Here is a 20,433-nt window from a genome sequence, read left to right on the forward strand (position 1 = left end):
TCCAGTGATTAAGTAGCACTTCCTTCTGTATACCCAGATTTGCTTAGAGGATCACAGCACCTAGGTTCTGTAGATCTGTATTTGAGCTGAACAAAAAAAGTCTTAAATTTCCAGTAGGGGTTTTGCATTTCCCTTGCCAAATATTTCCCTTCCATGCTCTGATCATCTCCAAATATTTTTTGCAATGGATTTTGAAATTTCAACCACCTATTGAAGAACACCAAGAAAACAAGTGGACTTTCACATAGTATCTGGCTTTCTTGGAAAAGTTCTCCTTCAACAGAGTGGACTTACACCAAACATGTCCTACAGCTCTTTGTCACTTTGGGACTCCAGATAAGGAATGGAAAGATAACAGAAGCACTCTCAGACCAGCACAGCAAGCAGGAGCTGTAGAGTTAAAGTAATCCCTCATGCCAGGTTTGAAGTCATGACTGTGTTCATAAATCAGCTACAAAAGGGTCACGAGACAACAACGGCTGTCTAAAGTTACGGAGTTACACGATCTGCATTTGTGTAAACTACAATGCTTGAACTTTACTTTCACAGTGGATGCAAAATGTGCAAAGAATAAGAAGGCAAAGGAAAAAGAAAAAGAGGAAAATGAAGAAAAAGAAGAAAAAGAAAAAAAAAAGATAAAGAAAAAGAAAAGAAAAAAAACAAACCCCAAAAGTTTGTAGATCTAAATGCTTGCTTTATTTTAAGGCACCATTTGATTTGAGGGCAGCTAGTGCCATCCCACCTATCCTCCTCCCTGCTAATTTATTGCATTGCAGCTCTAACCACCAGTCAAATAACAAAATGTAATCCCATCCCAAGATGAGTTTATCAGTAGATAATCTCATCACCTGACAGTTTCAGTAGAAAATGGTGTTTCTCTGGATAGCTTCCAGGCAGGATAATATCACAAACACTCCCATGAAGATTTTGTCACTTCCTTATCCAGAGTGTAAGTGGTTACTAATTCCAGATAAATAATTTCTTTTCTCAGTGTTATATTTCTTTCATTCTCAGTATCTTTTACCCTCTGCAGATGAAGTGTCTAGGGAAGCTTTCCAGAAGCCCTGTGGATTTTAATTCTCCTACTTCTGGACAACTGGGGAAAATAGAAAATCACAGCACTTCGTTCTCATAATATTTATTTTTGTCAGATCACTTCATCATCTGTTATCACTACAAACCACTGTGCCTTGCAGTAGAATCTCTTGTGTCTGTGGTACACATCGAGGGGTAAAATAGCTACTCAAGAGAAAAGATTTCCTCCCAAGTGGGAGAAAAGTACAGGCTAAGATCATATCATTTTGTGCCACAGGGAAAGGATTTCTTGTCTCATCCCGTCCATCCTTCCTGAAGAGAACTTTGAGCTGAAAGCGACTGTAACAAGATCAGGAAATCTTTCATCAGATTAGAAAGAGAATGCAAAAAAAAAAGGAAAATATTAGAACACTTAAGGAGTATCAGCATGACAGGCTCAAATAATTATTTGTCTTAATAAGACTGTTGATCATTCCTGTAAACCTTTTTCATCTTTAGTGGGTTTTAACACACTGTACCATGGAAGAGATTTCCAAAAGGTTTAATTTGGGAGAACGTGTTCATCTCTTTCAACCAGCAGAAATGGGAGAAAATTCAACTTCAGTGTCAATAGGATGTAAAAAAATATTGTGTGTGGGTCTTTCATGCATGCTAGTGTAAATCTGACTAAATGACTAAATCCAAAAATGCCTCGTTATCTGCTAACACTGATTTAGATCCAGGGGAGGTCTAAATGAGTCAGAAGTCAAAGGAGAAACAACCCTAAAGAACTAATAAAAGGCAGTGGGGCTTAGGCCAGAGTCAGGCCTAATGCCAGGTGTGTTTGGCATAAGGCTGTGTCTAATAGGAGGCATATATTGACATTGAAGAGTCATGGTTTAGTACAGAATAGTAAAAGTCACTTCCATGTGTTTCTCCTGAGATTTCTGTCACTGCCCTTTCTCCCTCGAAGGTTCCAGTGAGAGACACTGACTTATGTGGAATACTTCCTTGTTTAAACAATTTCAAAGAAAAATTAAACCCCCTGATTTAATAAAACTAAAGTCTGAACAGGGAAGCAGAAGTTTCCAGGGCAGAGCTCACAGCAGGTATTTATTGCCTTTGCTCCTTTCAAGTCAGCTGTGATTTATCCAACTCCCTGGGCTTTAACATGGACTTGATTTTCCCTGGTTTAAAAGAGAGCAAAATCTAAGCTTCAGTGGGATCCTACAACATGGTCATCAGTATGAACAAGAAATATGGGTGAAATCCCTCTCAGCTGGACCAAGAGTTGTGCAGGACAACACTCTTTGTTGTTATGTATAGCCATATCTCTTCATTACTTGAAATTCTTAAGGTCAAAACTTCCAAAGATTTAATTGCTGTGTTTTCTCTCTTTCTTTAAAAAAACCTCTGTTATATCCCTACAAGTGCAGAAAATCAGGAAAAGCAAATGAGGCAATCCAGGAGAAAACCATTCTGGAGTGATTTTAAATAACTAAATGAACACAAACTCATGGATGTGTATTGGTTTAAAAGGCAAGCAATGCATTAATTGTGAAGAACAAGCTCAACGTTGCATTTTGAAAGTTCATCTCAGAGATGATATTACCATTTCAAGATGTACTTATTTAATATACTTATGTATTTTGTGGATTTTTTTCAGGCCACATTTAAAGGCTGGATGGAGATTATGTATGCAGCAGTGGATTCACGAGAGGTAAGTCACTGCAAGGAAATGAATAATTTCCTTTTCCCTTGACATTTACAGCACTGTAAATGCTGTAACATATGCATTTTACAGATGCTTAACAATAAACACAACAACAACAACAAAAAAAAAACTTACATGTTGCCAATCCCTGTCTTACTGTGATTGGGACTGTTTCAGACCTTCACTTTTTGCAGCTGCTACTGAGGCATCACAACCCTGAGATTAAAACTAATAAGGCCCTACACTGAAGGAGCATGGAGGAACTTCTGGCATGGCAAGAGGCTCATGTGAGCTTCCAGCTCTGGCCTGAGATGTGCTGGAGCTCTGGGTGCTGATGACTGCCCAGTTCCTACCTGCATCCTCCACAGCTTCCAGGTTCCCTTAAAAAAAAAGTGCATTTCCCTTGCTCCATCACATATGATTTGTTTATTTTCACTGAAGGACCTGTTTTCTCCTTTTCCTCCATTAATAATGTTAAAGGAACAAGTTTACACTTACTGTTATTTCTGAGACAGCTATCTGGTACTTGGAATTTGACAGAATGAATTGAGTAATAGGGAGTCAAGCCCTAAGTAAAGGAATAAGGGGTGGGAAAACCTCATGGCATCACAGAGGCAAGAAGTACCTTTGCAGAACATAGCTCATGATGTTGATTTATTCTGGTACTACATGTACACGTATGTCCTCCCTGTTGCTGAATGAAACTCATGGGTTACCCATAAGAAAATAAGGCATTTATGGAATCCAACCTTGTTTGCACCTCATTTGCACACCTGTAGCTGATGAGACAAATCTGAGCACTATTTCCAAATGTGGTAGAGGTGACTTGAGGTTATTGGGCTGCATTGCTCAGTTCTTCAGCAAAAGATCTTTTTCACTTTCACCATTAATTAAAAAAAAAAAGTACTTCTAAATACAGGTTTTTTTCAGTAGCATTTCATTATACTGTGATCATACGTCTGTTTTTTATAAGTTCCATTAGTTCATACAAGTTTTAGGATAATCAGAAGATTGATTCTTTTCCCCTTTTGGTTCAGTCTGAGAACATTTTAGAGGATTTAGTCTGGCATTGCTCTCTTGGGAGCAGTGTGAACACTGTGACACTGTTGTGAAGCGTTGCTGAAATGACCATGGCATTGCAGATGCCAATAGTAAACTACAGAGACTGAGGAGAGCTGTCTGTGCTCATGGAAGTTATGCTATTTTTTTCATGTTCCATACTTTTTATTGCCAATGGACAATTTTCATTTAACTTCATCAATATTTTGATGTGTGCAGAGACGGTGTAATTTTCACATTTTCCCTTTTCCCTTTGCAGTGCGAAGAGCAGCCTGAATGGGAATGTAATTTATACATGTACCTGTACTTTGTGATTTTCATCATCTTTGGGTCTTTCTTCACATTGAACCTCTTCATTGGTGTCATCATTGACAATTTTAACCAACAAAAGAAAAAGATAAGTAGTGCATATGCTACACATCATCTTGTGATTGCTGCAGAGACCAGGTCAAGGAACAGATTTATCAGCAATGGCTTTGCCACAATAGCCTCGAGATTAGCAGTGACAGAGCAGTTGCAAAAACCACCTTGCAGTACTTTTACAAAGGCACAGCTGTAGCAGTCCCTAACGTTCCCATAGCATGAGCATCCTGAAAATATAGGCTGGGAGATTATATTCCCCACAGAAAGCAGTGAAGCAGCTCCAGGCAGAGGAGATGTCTCAAAAAATGTGACATGGGCACAGTCCGCCCATGCACAAATACCACTGTCCCTCCAAAAAGTCCAACCTGCTCTCCTCAACCAATTACCTGTCCTAGGGTGTGGCCAGGGCCAGGGTGAAGCAGCCTGAGAGTTGTGTTTCTCACTGTTTGGTAGGCTCTAAACACGGGGCTGAGGTTCTTATATTTCCTCCTTTCACCCTGAACCTACCTTGAGCACTGACACAATCTGAATCACTGCCTGCACTGCTCTGTGTGTCCTGTCCCTCACTTCCATGTGATGAGACCCCAGCACTGCATCTCAACAAACCCATTATGTTGTGGTTTAAGCCAGACAGAAACTGAAACCCTCACCTGCCCACTCACTTCTCCTATGACAGTATGGAGGAGAGAATCCGAAGAGTAGAAGTGAGAAAACTCTGGAGTTGAGATAAAGGTTTTTAAATAGGGAAAGCAAAAGCCACATACAAGCAAAGCAAAACAAATCAGCTGTTCCCATGGGCAGGCAGGTGCTCAGGTATCCCCAGAGAAAGCAGGTCTCCATCACACATAATGGTACTTGGGAAGACAAATGCCACCATTCTGAATGCCTCCTTTTTCCTTCTTTTCCCCCCAGCTTTGTATACTGAGCATGGTACCATACAGTATGGAATATCCCTTTGCACAGTTGGGGTCGGCTGTTCCAACTCTTTCAGCTCCCAGTTCCTTGTACACCCCTAGCCTACTCCTGGGTAGGGTGATGAAACAAGCAGAAAAGTCCTTGAGGAGCTGTGTGAGCCCTACTCAGCTATAAAAACATCCCTATGTTACCAACACTTCTAGGCATAAATCAAGCATAGCCCTGAACCTGCTACTGTGCAGAAAAGTAACTATCCCAGACAAAACCAGCACACCTTCTTAGATATTTTGAAGAAAGCTACACTAAAGGGAGAATGAAAAGGGATAGGATGCAGCCTTGAACTTTGGAGTGAGGTAGTGGAGCTCTCTTCGTCAAAAGTAATAGTGTTGTTCTCACCCTATACTTAGGTGGCCAGGACATCTTTATGACAGAAGAACAGAAAAAGTATTATAATGCAATGAAAAAGCTGGGATCTAAGAAACCTCAGAAGCCAATCCCAAGGCCACTGGTAAGAATGGCATAATTCAGCCAAACGTTTTGTAACAGTTGGATTTTTTTTAGTAGAATAAATGCAATTCAACTCTCCAGTGTAGGAAGGTTTATTACTCCCAGATGAAAGGCACTTTGTATGTTTTGATTTTGGATAATATTTGCAAGTTCAGTGACCTGTGATACGAAATTCCCACTGTTCTGCAGTGCTGACTAAAATTCCAATTTACATATGCCATTTACTTATTCCAGTGGCCACCTGCCTGCATTGAATAAATTCATGGCCACAGTCCAGTCTTGTTTTCAGTTGTTTCAAGAAGCATGAGGAGTAAATGGGCTTGAAAATGCTACATTCATCACCATCTTTAAGTTTATGAAGTTCTAATCAGAAGCAGTATATTGCTTGTTTTCTTCTACTTGCTGGTCAACAAGGAGACAATTTTGACATGGCTTAGACTTTTCAACTAAAACTTTTCCTTTCCTTCAGAACAAATACCAAGGTTTTATTTTTGATGTCGTCTCAAAACAAGCCTTTGATGTCTCCATCATGATTCTCATCTGCCTTAACATGGTTACCATGATGGTGGAAACAGATGACCAAAGTCAAGAAAAAGTCAATATCCTCCATAAAATCAACATGCTTTTTGTTGCCATCTTCACTGGGGAGTGCATCTTCAAAATGGTGGCTCTGCGACACTACTACTTCACCAATGGCTGGAACATATTTGACTTTGTGGTCGTGATTCTGTCTATTGTAGGTAGGTGACCCTGATTTTCACCCAAACTCCAAAGTTAAAAAGGCAGACATAAAGTCTGTTGACACAGTTAAAGGCTTTGTGCAATAATATACACTTTCAACTCAGGGAATTGAATCCCAACCACACTGTTTTTAGTATGCCATTTTAATCTAACAGAGTACTGCCAAACAATAAATGGTGTTATCAGCAAAATTATGAGGTTTATCATACCTTACATTTAATGGTTCATGGTGATCAAACACGATCCAGAACTGGCCACCACATACACTTAGCACCAGTTCTGTGCAACAGCCAGAAAAGTAAAAAAGCCACATGAAAAGGGCACACGTGGATTCCTATTGCTTTGCTGTTTATTTTATTGCAACAGTATGAAATAGTCCTTCAGAGTGGTTTGAGCAGTACAGTGAGTCTGACTGTTCTCAGCCTGGTTGTCACTAGAGCTCCAGACCCTCAAATACACAAGGAAAGAAACAGAAAGGCATAGTTTCGTTGTTAAATTGTGCCTTTTGCTGTTCTGCAGCCCCAGTCAGTGATCATATATTAGGTACTACAGAAGTGCAGGTTGAATGTGAATTTGAATTTCATTAAAGTTGGAAATGACGTAGCGACTGGAAGATGATCAGCAAATCCAGTGAACAAAAGGAGGTCAGAAATTCAGCTTTTCCAAAGAAGAATTTCCATTTTGAAGTGGGGGAATAGATAAATGAAAAAGTGTCATGTTAGGAAAACAGAGACATCTCATTGACTGATGCTCCTGTTGCTCTAAACACTATCTAATGGACTGGGGAATCTGCAAGATCCCTATGCAGATCACCAATGCCCAGGGATCAGCCTCTGCTTTGGGGGCCTTGAATGGCCTGGATTTCACAGATTCGGGTCACCCAGGGAGCATCACTGTCATTCAAACCTCAATGCTGGATGCTCTGGATATGTCCGTAGCAGTCAATTAAGCAGAGGTGTCATGTTGGTCATGGTGCTGCCTGTGATCACCAGGTCATTTTAGTGTCAGAGACCTCAGGGCATGAACCCTCTCTCTGATGGGACACATGAGCTCAGCATGGCTCAGTGCAGCCAAGAACTGTTGGCATCAGACAGTCTGGACAAAGTGCTCTGTTTCTGCAGGAAGAGTTTAGCTACAGGGTCATTTCCTTGCTAGTAGAATCTTAGCCCTTAGTTCCAGGTCATCAGGGAAACTGGAAATATTTATCAGCAGCCAACCAACTAAATGGCTGCACATTAGAAACCTGCACTGTTCTGGTGGTGGCTCAGAAAAACAGGCCCAGCACACCAGTGTTTCAGTGTCGACTCATCAGTATTTTACAGACAAAAAGCTCATATCAGAAAAATTCTGACCATCTGCACCCAGGATAAATTTCTCAGGTGGGTCGTGGCCAAAAGCTGCAGTTATTTGTCTTTTGTCTGAGTTGATCTTGGTTTATCATTCCCAATAGGAAAGCTTTCCCTTCATAAAACTGCCATTGCCGTTCTTTGATCACAGTCTGAACAAAGTTTGTATGGATTAAACAGGCATGAAAACACCGATAATGCCATTCCTTTTATTGTGGGCCTTCAATCTGGGGAACTTTTTATTTATGTCCTCAGTAATTGTCTCGGTTTGAGGGGAAAAACCAAAATGTTTTACCCACAAGCAGGGGAGGGGCCTCCTCCTCAATAATCACACCACTCTTTATCAAATTTAAGAAAAGGAATTTTAATACAAGAAGGATAACTGCTATATATATATATATATATATATATGTAAACAGACTAGTGCAACCCACTTCCCCAACACCATAAGAGGAAAAAAAAACAACAACAACAAAACCCAGCAGGTTTTCCTCCGGGAGAAAAGGTTATACTTAAGTGTCCTTGTCACAGCCCGCTGGCTGCAGAGTGAGTTTCAGTCCCTCTCCAGCGAAACAGACGAGCAGTGGGCTTTCAGATGGACTCAGTCTCTTTCCCTTGTGTTCCCCGTCCAAGAAGCAGAAAAGGTACGAGCGACCAGCAGCAAATCCAAGGCAGGTAGCAGCACGGCAGGAAAAAGTAATCCGAAGTAGGCAGCGGCAAGACAGCCAGGGAAAACCCCAGCAGTAACCAGCAGGGCAGCCTGCCTCCTTGGAGCCCCCACTCCCCCGTTCCGCCGAGCCAAGACTGAGGAGAATATCCAAAAAAAAACCAAAAGAGACAAACCTGCCCCCACCCCAGCGATCACAGTTAACTACTTCTTTTGTCAACCGCTGGCCTGGGCAGTTAAGTGGCAGGGGAGAGAATTTACATAATAATCCCAAACTACAACAGTAATCCTGACTGATGGCTTTGAAAGGAAGCCTGAGTTTATTTTCCATGTACTAACTTGCTGTTTGTCTCTCTTCTTTTCAAGGCACTGTACTTTCTGACATCATCCAGAAATATTTCTTCTCTCCCACACTCTTCAGAGTCATTCGTTTGGCTCGGATTGGCCGGATCCTAAGACTCATCCGGGGAGCCAAAGGAATTCGAACTCTCCTATTTGCCTTAATGATGTCCCTGCCTGCTCTGTTCAACATTGGCCTCTTGCTTTTTCTGGTCATGTTCATTTATGCCATTTTTGGCATGGCTAACTTTGCCTACGTTAAGAAGGAGCATGGGATTGATGACATGTTCAACTTCCAAACCTTTGCTAACAGCATGCTCTGTCTCTTCCAAATCACCACGTCAGCTGGATGGGATGGTCTTCTCAACCCTATTTTAAACACTGGACCACCATATTGTGACCCAAACCTTCCTAATGCAAATGGTTCAAAGGGAGACTGCGGAAGCCCTGCCGTAGGGATTTTATTCTTTGTTACATATATCATTATATCATTTCTCATTGTTGTAAACATGTATATAGCCATTATTTTAGAGAACTTCAGTGTAGCCACTGAGGAAAGTACAGAGCCTCTAAGCGAGGATGATTTTGATATGTTCTATGAAATCTGGGAGAAGTTTGACCCTGAAGCCACTCAGTTTATTGAGTATTCTGCACTTTCAGACTTTGCAGACGCGCTCTCAGAACCTTTGCGCATAGCGAAGCCAAACAAAATCAAACTCATAGCGATGGACCTGCCCATGGTCAGCGGAGACAGGATCCATTGCTTGGATATTTTGTTTGCTTTTACAAAAAGGGTGCTAGGAGAATCTGGAGAGATGGATGCCCTTAAAATACAGATGGAAGAAAAGTTCATGGCAGCAAATCCATCTAAGATCTCTTATGAACCGATTACAACAACTCTCAGACGGAAACAAGAAGAGGTCTCTGCCATCGTCATCCAGAGGGCCTACAGGAGACACTTGTTCCGGCGCTCCATGAAGCAGGCATCTTACTTGTACCGGCACAGAACTTTGGAAAGCAGCATCCTCGAGGACGATGCACCTGAGAAGGAGGGTCTTATTGCGTTCATGATGAACGAAAACTATGGCAGGCCAATAGACAAATCAGAAACTCTGTCCTCCACCTCTTTCCCTCCGTCCTACGACAGCGTCACCAGAGGCACGAGCGATAATCTCCAGCTGAAGATAACGGACGTGAGCAAAAGCGATGAGGCCATAGATTGTCTTCTCTCACCAGACAAGGATAAGGAATCAATTGTTTAAGTGTTTGTTTAGAATGCTTTAAAATATTGTTTACAGAATGTAATGCTGTAACTACACAATGATTGAAGCAGCCTTCTTATTAAAAATTAGTTGCAAAAGAAACAATGGAGTTTTCACCCTTAACTACAGGAGTCTAATAAGTCATATAACCTTTGACCCTGCTCTTTTTGACTTGGCTCAATATTTGTATTTATATATGCACAGGAAAAATCTTTGCAGGGTCATAGCTGTTATATCAATGGTGTGAATAAGAATAGGCTAGACTGTAAAACAGTAAACACAGTGTATATCTATCCACAGATAAAGCCTGGCTGTATACATTCATTTAAGGTCTTACTCATATTAGTGTGTTTACTTATGGCAATGTATGACCTTGCATTCTAAAAAGAAAAAAAAAATCACAGCTGCTGTAGCAAAATGTAACACTTACTGTATATGTTGTGAATGGTCTTTCATAAATTTATTATATTTGATATTTTTTTACTGAAAAAAAGTCTCGTTTTCCATGGAGATTAATGATCCTTACCCTCTTCATGGTGAACTATGAGTCAAGGTAATAGGAACTTGCGAGATCCCCATTGCTTAAACAGGAAAGTTGTTGCAAATTAAAGTATCAAATTACCAACATTTAAACTGTTTATTACACTAAGCCCTCCCTCTTGGGACTTGCAACTGCACATCAGGAGAAACACAAAAACCCCACAAAAACAGAGAAGCAAATGATGTCAAAATGAGAGAAATGGCTTGCTCAATCCTTCAGGAAACTAGACAGTAATGGATTCTGTTTGTAAAACTGTTAATAAAAGCACTAATTTTTTTAGTATGTTTCAAGAATCTGCTTTGAAATTCACAATGAAACTCACCATAGAAGTAGCGCATCACGTTTATGTGTAGTGCTCCAAAGCACCATCTATGCTGGCAAAGTTTCTGTTAAGGTAGTGGGATAGGTTACGTTTTCCCCAGAAACACTGAGGTAAGCAGCCTTATTGGGAACTCTGTGGATCAATATTACTCAAATTATTTGTACTACTACTAATAATAATCAATCAATGTCAGCTGGGCCATACAGAATGGCTGCAACAGTGTGATTAAGAAGGTGGGAGGGGAATTGCCTCTGGGTCTGTACATAAATTTTGAGGTTTTGAATCCTGTTTACTCAGTGTCCATCTTTCATTTTCTCAGATGGTACAGTTAAATTTCTGGGGAAGGACAAGAAATACAGGAACTAATAAAAAGAATCTACTAGATAATATATATATATCCTCATTCCTGTAGGCAAAGTAATATTTACAGCTGATGTGTCCATCAGCTTCAGGCCAAAGAAAAGACAATGGGGTGAAAGGTGGATGTGTGGCTGTAGAAAAGCATTAGAGATTTTACGTGCTAACATAGATTATTATTTATTATTAATCTTTCAGCCTCGCTAGAATGTGAGAAATTATTTATGGAATATAGAGACAAGTCCATCATTACAGACAAGTTCTTTTTCACTTTAAGACTGATTGTACTTGGGTTTGGTTGGACTTTATGGGAAAAGTTGAGATTTCTGTAATGAGACATTGCACTTTAAGGAAGAGTAACTGTGCTTTTCACCTTGGAGAAGCAAGGATATCAAGAATGTATTTAAGGTATATTGTTATAACATTTCATTACATCCCAGGTTGTAAAGGAGTCAAAAAAAACCGCATGGGGTTAGCAACAAGAATTAAAACAACAGTCAAGTTTATCTATGGCCATTGTTCTCTGTCCTCTAAACAAGTCAGAAGATGTAAGACAACATGTGAAAAGGCTGACAATGTTATCTGTGTAAATATGGGCTAATATATTCTCTCCATTCATTGAGAGGTGTCTCAGGCATTTACTTGAGAGTGGTCTATTGGTTAATTCAGAGGATTTGCCATCAGGATTCCTGGGGTCTATTCCTGATTCTTACTACATGATTTTTAGGCAAATAATTTAACCTATCTGTGCCTCAGTTTACCCATCTGTAAAATGGGAATAATAATACTTACCTACCTCACAGGGGTGTTGTAAGACTTTCTGGTTGCAAAGTGCTATAAGGGAATGAACCGTATATATAAGTATTATTATAATTATGCTCTCTTGCCCTTTTAACCCCATGTCTATGGTGTATAACATAGGGCTGTTCCTCTGGGCATTTTGTTGCCTTTAAATCTTGTATGTAATTAGATTATAACTTAAGGGGACTACTCTTCGCTCCTTAAAGTGAAAACACGCTTTATTCTTTCCCCCCTCCCCACTCCTAACCTCCCCCAGAAAAACAGAATTGCCCAAGGCTTCTCAAATTAGAGAAACTTTATGCAGATTCCCTGTGTATTTATGCTGTAATGTTATTCTGACTGTACATATCACCCAGAAGAGTATGCGATTTTTATATTTATATACATATATATACACACACATACGTATATCTATACATATATATGTATCTTGTGAGTTTATAGAGTGGCTGACACTCAGAGGACACGACTTACTGATTAAAATGTTTTCTCCTCAATGGGATTTATTGATCATTAGCAACAAGCTGCTGCCTATAATGAAATGGTTTAATTAGAAAATAGTACATTCATTACTTGCTGAACAAGCATTTATTGGCTGACAACTAGTAAAATTATTTTCCTTTCGAAGCTTTAAAATAAAAAAAGAAATAGGAAAAATAATAACAAAAATAATTTCTCATGTGATTTTTTTCATTTACAGTGTAAACTGTTTGAAACCCAAGGAAAATGCCAGCCTGCACTCAGAAGTGTGTTGTTGGTCATGCTATTTTAAAAATATTTCAATTATTTTCACCTTATATTAGAAAATATCCAGCTGCTGTTCTTATTAAGAGTCAGGCCCAGTGATGATGGGGATGTAGAGATGATTAGCTGGTCACTGATTATATTAGAGAAGAGCTCTTCCTCTGGTCATTTCACCCTTGAGTTGAACATTTTAGTGTCATTGCTGTGAGACCCTATAGTACTGATGCAATCACAAATGGTTCTGTCTTTTCCCCAAAATCTGAAAAAAAAAGTAATGCAAAAAAATCTGAAAGAGGGTCTTAACTCTAGATGTTTACAGTGCAACTTTCTAAAACTGAATTGTAAATTACTTTCAAAACCTTTGTAACTGGAAGGTTGGTTTTCTATTGGGTTTTCTATTGTTTTGTGGCACATTTCTTTAGAGATGAAGAGGGAATGGTATCTTTGTACGGTTGCAGAACTCCCCTCAAAAACATCAAATAACCTCACTTGCAGATCCTTATTAATGGAGATGCTGATCCGAATCCAGCCATGGTATAACCACCCAGTGCAGTGATTTAGTTTAAGGCACTAACTCAATAGTTGGCCCACACTGTCTATAAGCATGGTGAGTGCTACATTCTTTCTGTTGATTTGTTCAATAAAGGAAACCACATGAATCACTCAAGCTACAAAAAGAGCAAGGAAATTATCAGCCAATATCATAGGACATATTAAGCTGTTTGTACCTGGAAAAATTCAAGTTTATTATGTTTCTTTATTAAATAAATAAGGATAACAAATATGTTGTGTCTTTTTTTTATGTTATCAACATTTATGTTATTTCTTTGATTCTTTTTCAACATCTTTGCTTGGGAAATTCATAGTGACTTTCATTAGAAGGCTTGTGGATGTCTTGCATTGTAAGGCAACCTACAAGGCATTAAAGGCTTGATCCAAAGTTTGTTGAAATCAATGGAAAATTTCTGGGTACATCAAATGATTTACAAGTAGATCCAGAAGTTTCTCTTCAAAGAGAGTAATTTGTAGGATAAACCCAGCATCGATATTTCAACCCACTCTACCTGGTAGAATCAGCTGGAGGAGGAAAGGTTTTACTGGAAACATGGGATCCCACTCAGAGATTAATAAAAAACATATAAATGAGATTTTCTTAGTTGTAATATGGATGTCTTTCCATTTTAATTATATTGATTTGCATTTTGGTTATTATTATATCAGTTAGATCTTAAAATTTGTATTAAATAAAAAGTAATGTCCTTCCTAATGCATATGTGCCTTAATTCTGGAAGGAGCTTCAGAAGGGACATGGATAACCCTCAGCCTTGATTGGATCAGCCCTGTCTTCATCCAGGTCAGCATCAATTTGCTTTCCCTGTTTCAGTGCTCTGTTTCTATCAAAATATGGAGGGATCCTAGTCATATTAAACCAGAATAAAATGCAGCTAATTTGAACTGCAATGAAAAGTCCAGTCAGATCTTGGAATTAGTTTAATTAAATCATTTTATAATCATGTTTTACATTAAGCTGGGGTAGTCTGACTTGTGAAAACAACTATTTTTTAATAAGAATTTTCAAAAATGTGACATATATAAATGCGACTTCTGAGTGATCATGTGTGTAGAATGACTCTGTCTGAAAAAAATTCAGCAAAATACTTTTGGTTTGAAGGAACAGTTGACTGAAATGAGAACTCTCTGTGGAAACATGTCAGGTTAGTCAAGGAAATTCCTGGTTATAATTTGGGGTAAAAATTCCCATGAGAAGGAAATTCAGGGTAATAATCCCCACCATGAAAATATTCACATCTAGATTTTTACCACAATTTCCTAGGTTGTATTCCCATCACTGTGCTAGGGGATGCTTTGGGTTACAGGACTCTCCATGTTTTCATGCAGATCTTGGGGAAGTTTTTAAGGGCTTTCAGATTTTCTGTTTTTCAAAAAAAAAAAAATGTCAAAAGGATTTCTTGTTTTCCAGCCCTAGCAAGGAGCCTGGAGTATTAGCTCCTCAGAAAATGTTTGGGGGCGTGGGGTAGGGGTGGTGGCGTTTGTTTTTTTTAAGCATGGAATCATATAATTATTTGGGTTGGAAGGGGCCTTAAAGATCACCTGGTTCCAATCCCCCTGCCTTGGGCAGGGACACTTTCCACTAGACGTGGTTGCTCTGAGCCCCATCCAGCCTGGCCTTGAACACTTCCAGAACAGGACAACAGTGACTTCCCTGGGAAACCTGTTCCAGTGCTTCACCATCCTCACAGTAAAGAATTTCTTCTAATATCCAATCTAAATGTACACTCGTTTAGATTAAAACCGTTAATCAAATTATGTTGATTTTGCGAAGTGGCAGATCTATTAAATTAAGCCTATGTGCAATCCATGAGATCAGAGTCAGAGCCTGCAATTTCCAGATTCATGTTGAGATTTTTTTAGTGGTTTGATTCCTTCTAACTTTTGATGTAAATTGTCTGACTAAATACCAGGGTCACTTTGGAAACAAGTCCACATTAAAAGAGAGAGGTAACAGCAGCACTGTCAACTCATGCAGTTTTCTTAGGAAAAGTTACACATCAGAAGTGTGCTTTAGATCTAAAGAGAATTTTTATAATCATCAAAAGTTTCTGTAGGAAGTGGAGAAATAAAGAATAAACGCTTTGCAGTGCAGAGCCTCAGCAGGACAACAGTGTCGTGTTTCTGACCCCAGCAATGCATTTTGCTGCTGTGTGCCATGTGCTGAGCCAAGAGCAGAACTGGATTTAAATCAAGGGAAAAGAGACTGGAGCAGAGCACATGGAGAGAAAGCCCCAAACGCCTGCGAAACGGCTGCTCCTTCATGTCAATCCCCCCGCGAGCCGCAAAAGCCCAGCCGTGCTGGGGGAAGAACAAACATGGAAATCCTTGTGAGTGTTTACATGTTGCAAAGAAATAGCAGCCGTGTCAAAGGGAAAGCATGTGAAAGCAAATAGTCCACAGGGAATAGCTATTGGCAGCGAGCAAAAAAATGCTTCGGAGTCAAACGTCACTGATAACCCCACGAGGGCTGGAGGTGTTGGGCTGCACTGCGGGCATGGGTTTGTCAGCACCTCCGCCCGAGCTATTTTAGCCAGCTGACAAACAGGACTTTGAGCAGCTCCTGACCCACGTGCTTTTGCCATGGCAAAGTTTCTGAGGCTGCTGCTGCAGTTGTTTTTCCCTGGAATCTCGTTGTTTTGCATTGGGGTTGTGAGTCCCTGCCAGGTCAGGGCATCAGAGGTCTTTTTCCCTAGAAAATAATTACATAGTCCCACAATCCAGCATTCAGTGTTCAAACATTACCCGAGTGCCTTAAATAATGAGATTTTTATTCAAAATAAATGTCTTTTATTCTTATTATTACTACTACCATTACTTTATTTTAATACCCCACAACTTCAAGGGTATGTCCTGATCATATTTTCAAGCTTTCTGTTTTTCTAACAGCCATGTTAGTCAAAAACCTGGGACTTCAGGATCAAGAAGACAAAAGACTAAGACAATTACGGTTAAACCATGCTAAATGGCTCTAAAAGGAATTCAAATAATGTTCTCTGCTAAAAGCTGACTTGAACTATGTAGCTGTACTTTAAAACACCTGTGTTTTCTTTGAAATCTCAGTTTTTCTAAAGCTAATGGGAATTTAGCAATTTCCTTAGGGAAACCAGGTTTCTAACACCTTTTTTTTTCATATACACTGCCCCAGTTGCCCACTTTTGTCTTAATTTTTAATCTTTCCAAAGCTGCAGACCACACAAAATAAAATCATTTGCATTTTTAGCTAAGGATCAAGCTGTGTTTGTGATAAGTATTTGTACAGAGGACACAAACCTGGAGTTATGGGGCCCAGTACAATACAGGGCAGTTCAGCCCTTTGTGGTCTTGTTGACACAGACTCTTTAAATCATAGAATAGTTTGGGTTGGAAAAGGAATTTTAAATGTCAGCCAGTCCAACTGCCTTCAAGTGAGCAGGGACACTTTCCACTAGACCAGGTTGCTCAAAGCCCCATCCAACCTGGCCTTGAACACTTCCACGACTTGGGCATCCACAGCTTCTCTGAACAACCTGTGCCAGGGCCTCACCACCCCTCATATGCTTGCTGCAGATCTACTCACACCATTTCTTTGCAGGATCTGTAGGCCTGTTGCACCCCTGCAGGAGCTGCTCTGAATCTGCTCCCAGCAGATGTGGAAATGTTGAAGGCTAAGCTAACAAATGACATTCATGCCTTGGGCTGTAACACAGATAACCTTCCAAAAACTCTACACATCCCATGTTTGCTCTGCTCCATTATATCATGGAGAATACTCTCCATCCTGCAGCTGTTTCCTATTTTGCACCTGAGTGGGGCAAGGTCTGTGGGGAGGGATAAAACCCCAGGGAAGGTGTGGGACTGCTTGTTGCTTATAGACTGGAGCAAAGAGCTATGTTTTCTCATGACAGAGCATGGCGATTCCTGAAAAACACGCCTCTGGTTTTGAAATGTACTTTGTTAGTCTTGAAGGAATTTGTTTGGTGCTAGGGCTGCAGACCACAACTTGCAGCCACATCCACGTTAAACCTTAAATAGGAGGGAACATCACTTCCACCTGTCCTTACCTTGCTGTGCTGGCCAAGCAAGGCAAAAAAAGACCCAGCAGTTTTAAATATGCTCCATTCTCTTATTAAGGAAGTGAGGACTGAAAGGATGCGCTGGGGCTTTGCTGGGTTCATTGTGGTGTCTGATATTGCTGTGAGATTTGCTGGAAAGACTTTGAGGGATGCAGAAGAGAAGAATGTCCTCCTGAGCCTGTGAGGAAGTGGGATGCTGTGGTTTGAAGGTGGATTGCTCTGGATGTTGCAAGGGAAGGTTTGTAGCTGGGCCAAGTGCTGCAGCAGTGTTGTGCTGAGGTGCTGAAGATGTGCAAGGTCTTCTCTAAAGCCTGTGGCTTAAATGGAGTAAACGTAGCTGTTTGCTTTGTGCAGCATGAGAAAGTAGCTCCGTACCCAGGATGGGAAGACATCTCAAAAGAGGGCAGGTGCCTCTTAGGAATTGTCTGGATTTCTGTAGAGATAAGCTACATGCTCACAGGGTCCATGTGCCGCTCCTGTGTCTCTCCCTCTGGCCTGTTTCAGTCTGGTTTGATGGAGGGATGGGAGTCACAAAGATAAATGAATTCCTATAAATTTTGCAAAAATAAGCAGCTGAGGAGGCTATGAGACTTTAGCAAACAGGAAAGGTTATAAAAAGAGCTCACATCTTAAGGAAAGACCCAACATTATCATAGTGAAGGCAGGTCTTATAAATGCCTCACTTTGTAGGGGCAACAATTAATTTGCATTTGCTTAATCACCAGGGACCACCAATCCTATGGAACAAAACACAGGAAACCAGAGGTTGTTAGTTCTGGTACCTTGAGATTTGTTTGGATTACCTTCACTATCAAACAGGAAGATAGGTACCTTGAGATTTGTTTGGATTACCTTCACTATCAAACAGGAAGATACTTGATACAGAAGTTATTAAACTGTTTTTTTCTATGAGGAGCTGGGAGGATGGCTATGCACCTTAGAGGTAAGGTCAGCTCTGTAGCTCTCTCTGTTGCCATACTTAAATGTGAAGTGCTTCTCATCAAAAGTTGGAGAAGTTTAGAAAATATGGCGAGAAGCAAGATGAGGGTTAGAAGTTTACAAGTTCCTCATTTGCTTCAGTATGAGCCTCTATTAAATTGTGGGGTGTGTGGATGAAGGGGGTAAGCTCAGTGGTGATGACATTGGCATAAAGCTCTAGCAATAGGTGGTGCTCACCTCGATAGCATCAGCAGTGATGCAGCTTGTAAGCAGCCCAGGTTTGTGCACAGTGCCCAACGGATGCCTCTGTGTGTGCAGAGCTCAGATAACCACTTATCTGCACGGCTGGTGCTCCAGGAATCTTTTATCTCCATAGAAATGTTGCAGAGTTTAGCTGGGCAAGCTCTCCAGCCCCAGGGTTTCACTGCACTGTCCTCTCCAGGCAGCGAGAAGGTGCAGAGGGCAGCAATCTGGATGTGCTCCTGCACATGCAGCTCCCATGACTTTATTCACCTCCTAAAAAGTTTTTCACAAAGTACTGTGATACAGTAATTCAAAAGACTAGATGACGTGGGCTAGAAAATATATCCACTGGAAATAAAATCCTCTTTCACTATTTGTTTTTTAAAAGTCTAGGCTGTGGTGGGGAATTTGGGTTCAAGTACTCTTTCTCCTCACTGTCAGAGGAAAGTCTCTTGAAAACCCAGTAAGTCAACCCCAGTGAAGGTACTTCTGTGGCCAAGCTCTCCTTTTCCCATAGCACGGCCCACTGCACAGCTGGATGTTGGTATAGGATACGAAACACACCCACAGCCATTAAAATGCTCTGATTTAATGCGCAAGTTTTTCACCATTCAAGCCATAGTGAAATGTCTTTGGCCAGGAGTGGGTGCCTGGCAATAAAGCAGCTCCTTCCACTGGCATTTGCAATGGAGCTGAGCTAAATGAGTGATCCCATTGTCCACTGAGAAGACAGCAGAGGCCAGAAGAAGAACCACCTAACTTCTTATCTATGGAGGATTCCTAGGCTTTAGGGAAGACATCTTCATTTTGTTGAAAACTTGCAGTGGTTAACCAGAAAGGGAAATGCTTATCTGGATGAAGTTGAGTTTCTAACCCCATTCTGAGCCTGACACTGAACTGACTTACTGCAGCCAAAGATACATTGTCCCCCAGGAAATGAGTGCCTGCTGCAACGGGAGCTGATTAGATGTCCACAGGTCAGGTGTGACCAGCAAGGATAAAGCTCCAGTTTGTCACTTCATTGTTGACCTATCTTGCACCATGAGAAGGTCTTATCTTTCACACATGGTATGCATATGCCAGGAACCATAACCCACAAAAGCTGCCGCAATTATTTTTGTGTAGGGTCTTGAGGATTTAACAGCTTCAGGGGCCAGAGTGTGAATTGGCTACCCAGCAGCTGTGATCTCCTCTCACCTCATCCTCCCCGGGAAGGATGGGAAGATCAGCCTGAAGATTAGTCAGCCTTCACATTCTTGGAGTGTTTGGCATAGAAACACTCCTGAACACTGACAGGGGGAAGGTGAAGAGCTACCCAGGATCCAGAAGGTGGTGAACATGGCCCCTGTCCAAATCTAACAGGGCTAGTAAGGCTGTTGCTTTATAAGGTTGCACGAGGCATAGGAAGCTGGATAAGAGGGGTGACTTACTGGCTTACAACTCTCAAGTCTGTTCAGTATTGCAATGTGTATTGGGAAGGATGGACAAAGCACACTCCTTCACGCTAGAAGTGGACCATCCTCCTTAGTATCCTCTGAAAGGAATTTAGTTTTGATGCTCAGAAGCAGTGGGGGGTTATTCTCAGTAAAACCAAATTGTCACCTCCATGCAGACACCAAGGACATGTCTTTCTTAGTAATCTGTCCTGCAGCACACTCCAAATGCAGTTAAAGGGAGCTTTCCAGAGTAAAGAATGAGATGAAAAGTGATCTTGTAGGAATCTTTTTATCTGATGATGTTTGCAATTATCAATCTGAGCTTTTTTAATCCTCTTCATTCCTGGTGTAGGCAGTTAATGGTTGCAGGTATCACAGTTCTGGTCTCAGAGCTGTGTCCAAATCTCTGAAGCCTGAAGCTTAAGGTCCTTACCCAGCTCTAATTTGAGAGCTTTGACTCTCACACCAGCTGACTGTGTGGATTAAATGCATGTAAAT

General features: G+C 40.7%; 1 protein-coding gene across 1 annotated transcript in view; it reads left to right on the forward strand.

Moving 5' to 3' along the window:
• LOC139673931 (sodium channel protein type 5 subunit alpha-like) overlaps positions 1-10,237 on the forward strand; it is a 209,977-nt gene extending 199,740 nt beyond the window's left edge. Inside the window, exons 24-28 of the mRNA XM_071559873.1 lie at positions 2,681-2,734; positions 4,047-4,188; positions 5,473-5,573; positions 6,042-6,312; positions 8,693-10,237. Of these exons, the coding sequence (XP_071415974.1) occupies positions 2,681-2,734; positions 4,047-4,188; positions 5,473-5,573; positions 6,042-6,312; positions 8,693-9,927 (1,803 nt within the window). The 3' untranslated portion in view covers positions 9,928-10,237. The remainder of the gene's footprint in view (positions 1-2,680; positions 2,735-4,046; positions 4,189-5,472; positions 5,574-6,041; positions 6,313-8,692) is intronic.
• The last annotated feature ends 10,196 nt before the right edge of the window (positions 10,238-20,433 follow it).

This window comes from Pithys albifrons, chromosome 7 (assembly GCF_047495875.1).
Source record: "Pithys albifrons albifrons isolate INPA30051 chromosome 7, PitAlb_v1, whole genome shotgun sequence".
In the NCBI taxonomy this organism is placed as follows: domain Eukaryota; kingdom Metazoa; phylum Chordata; class Aves; order Passeriformes; family Thamnophilidae; genus Pithys; species Pithys albifrons.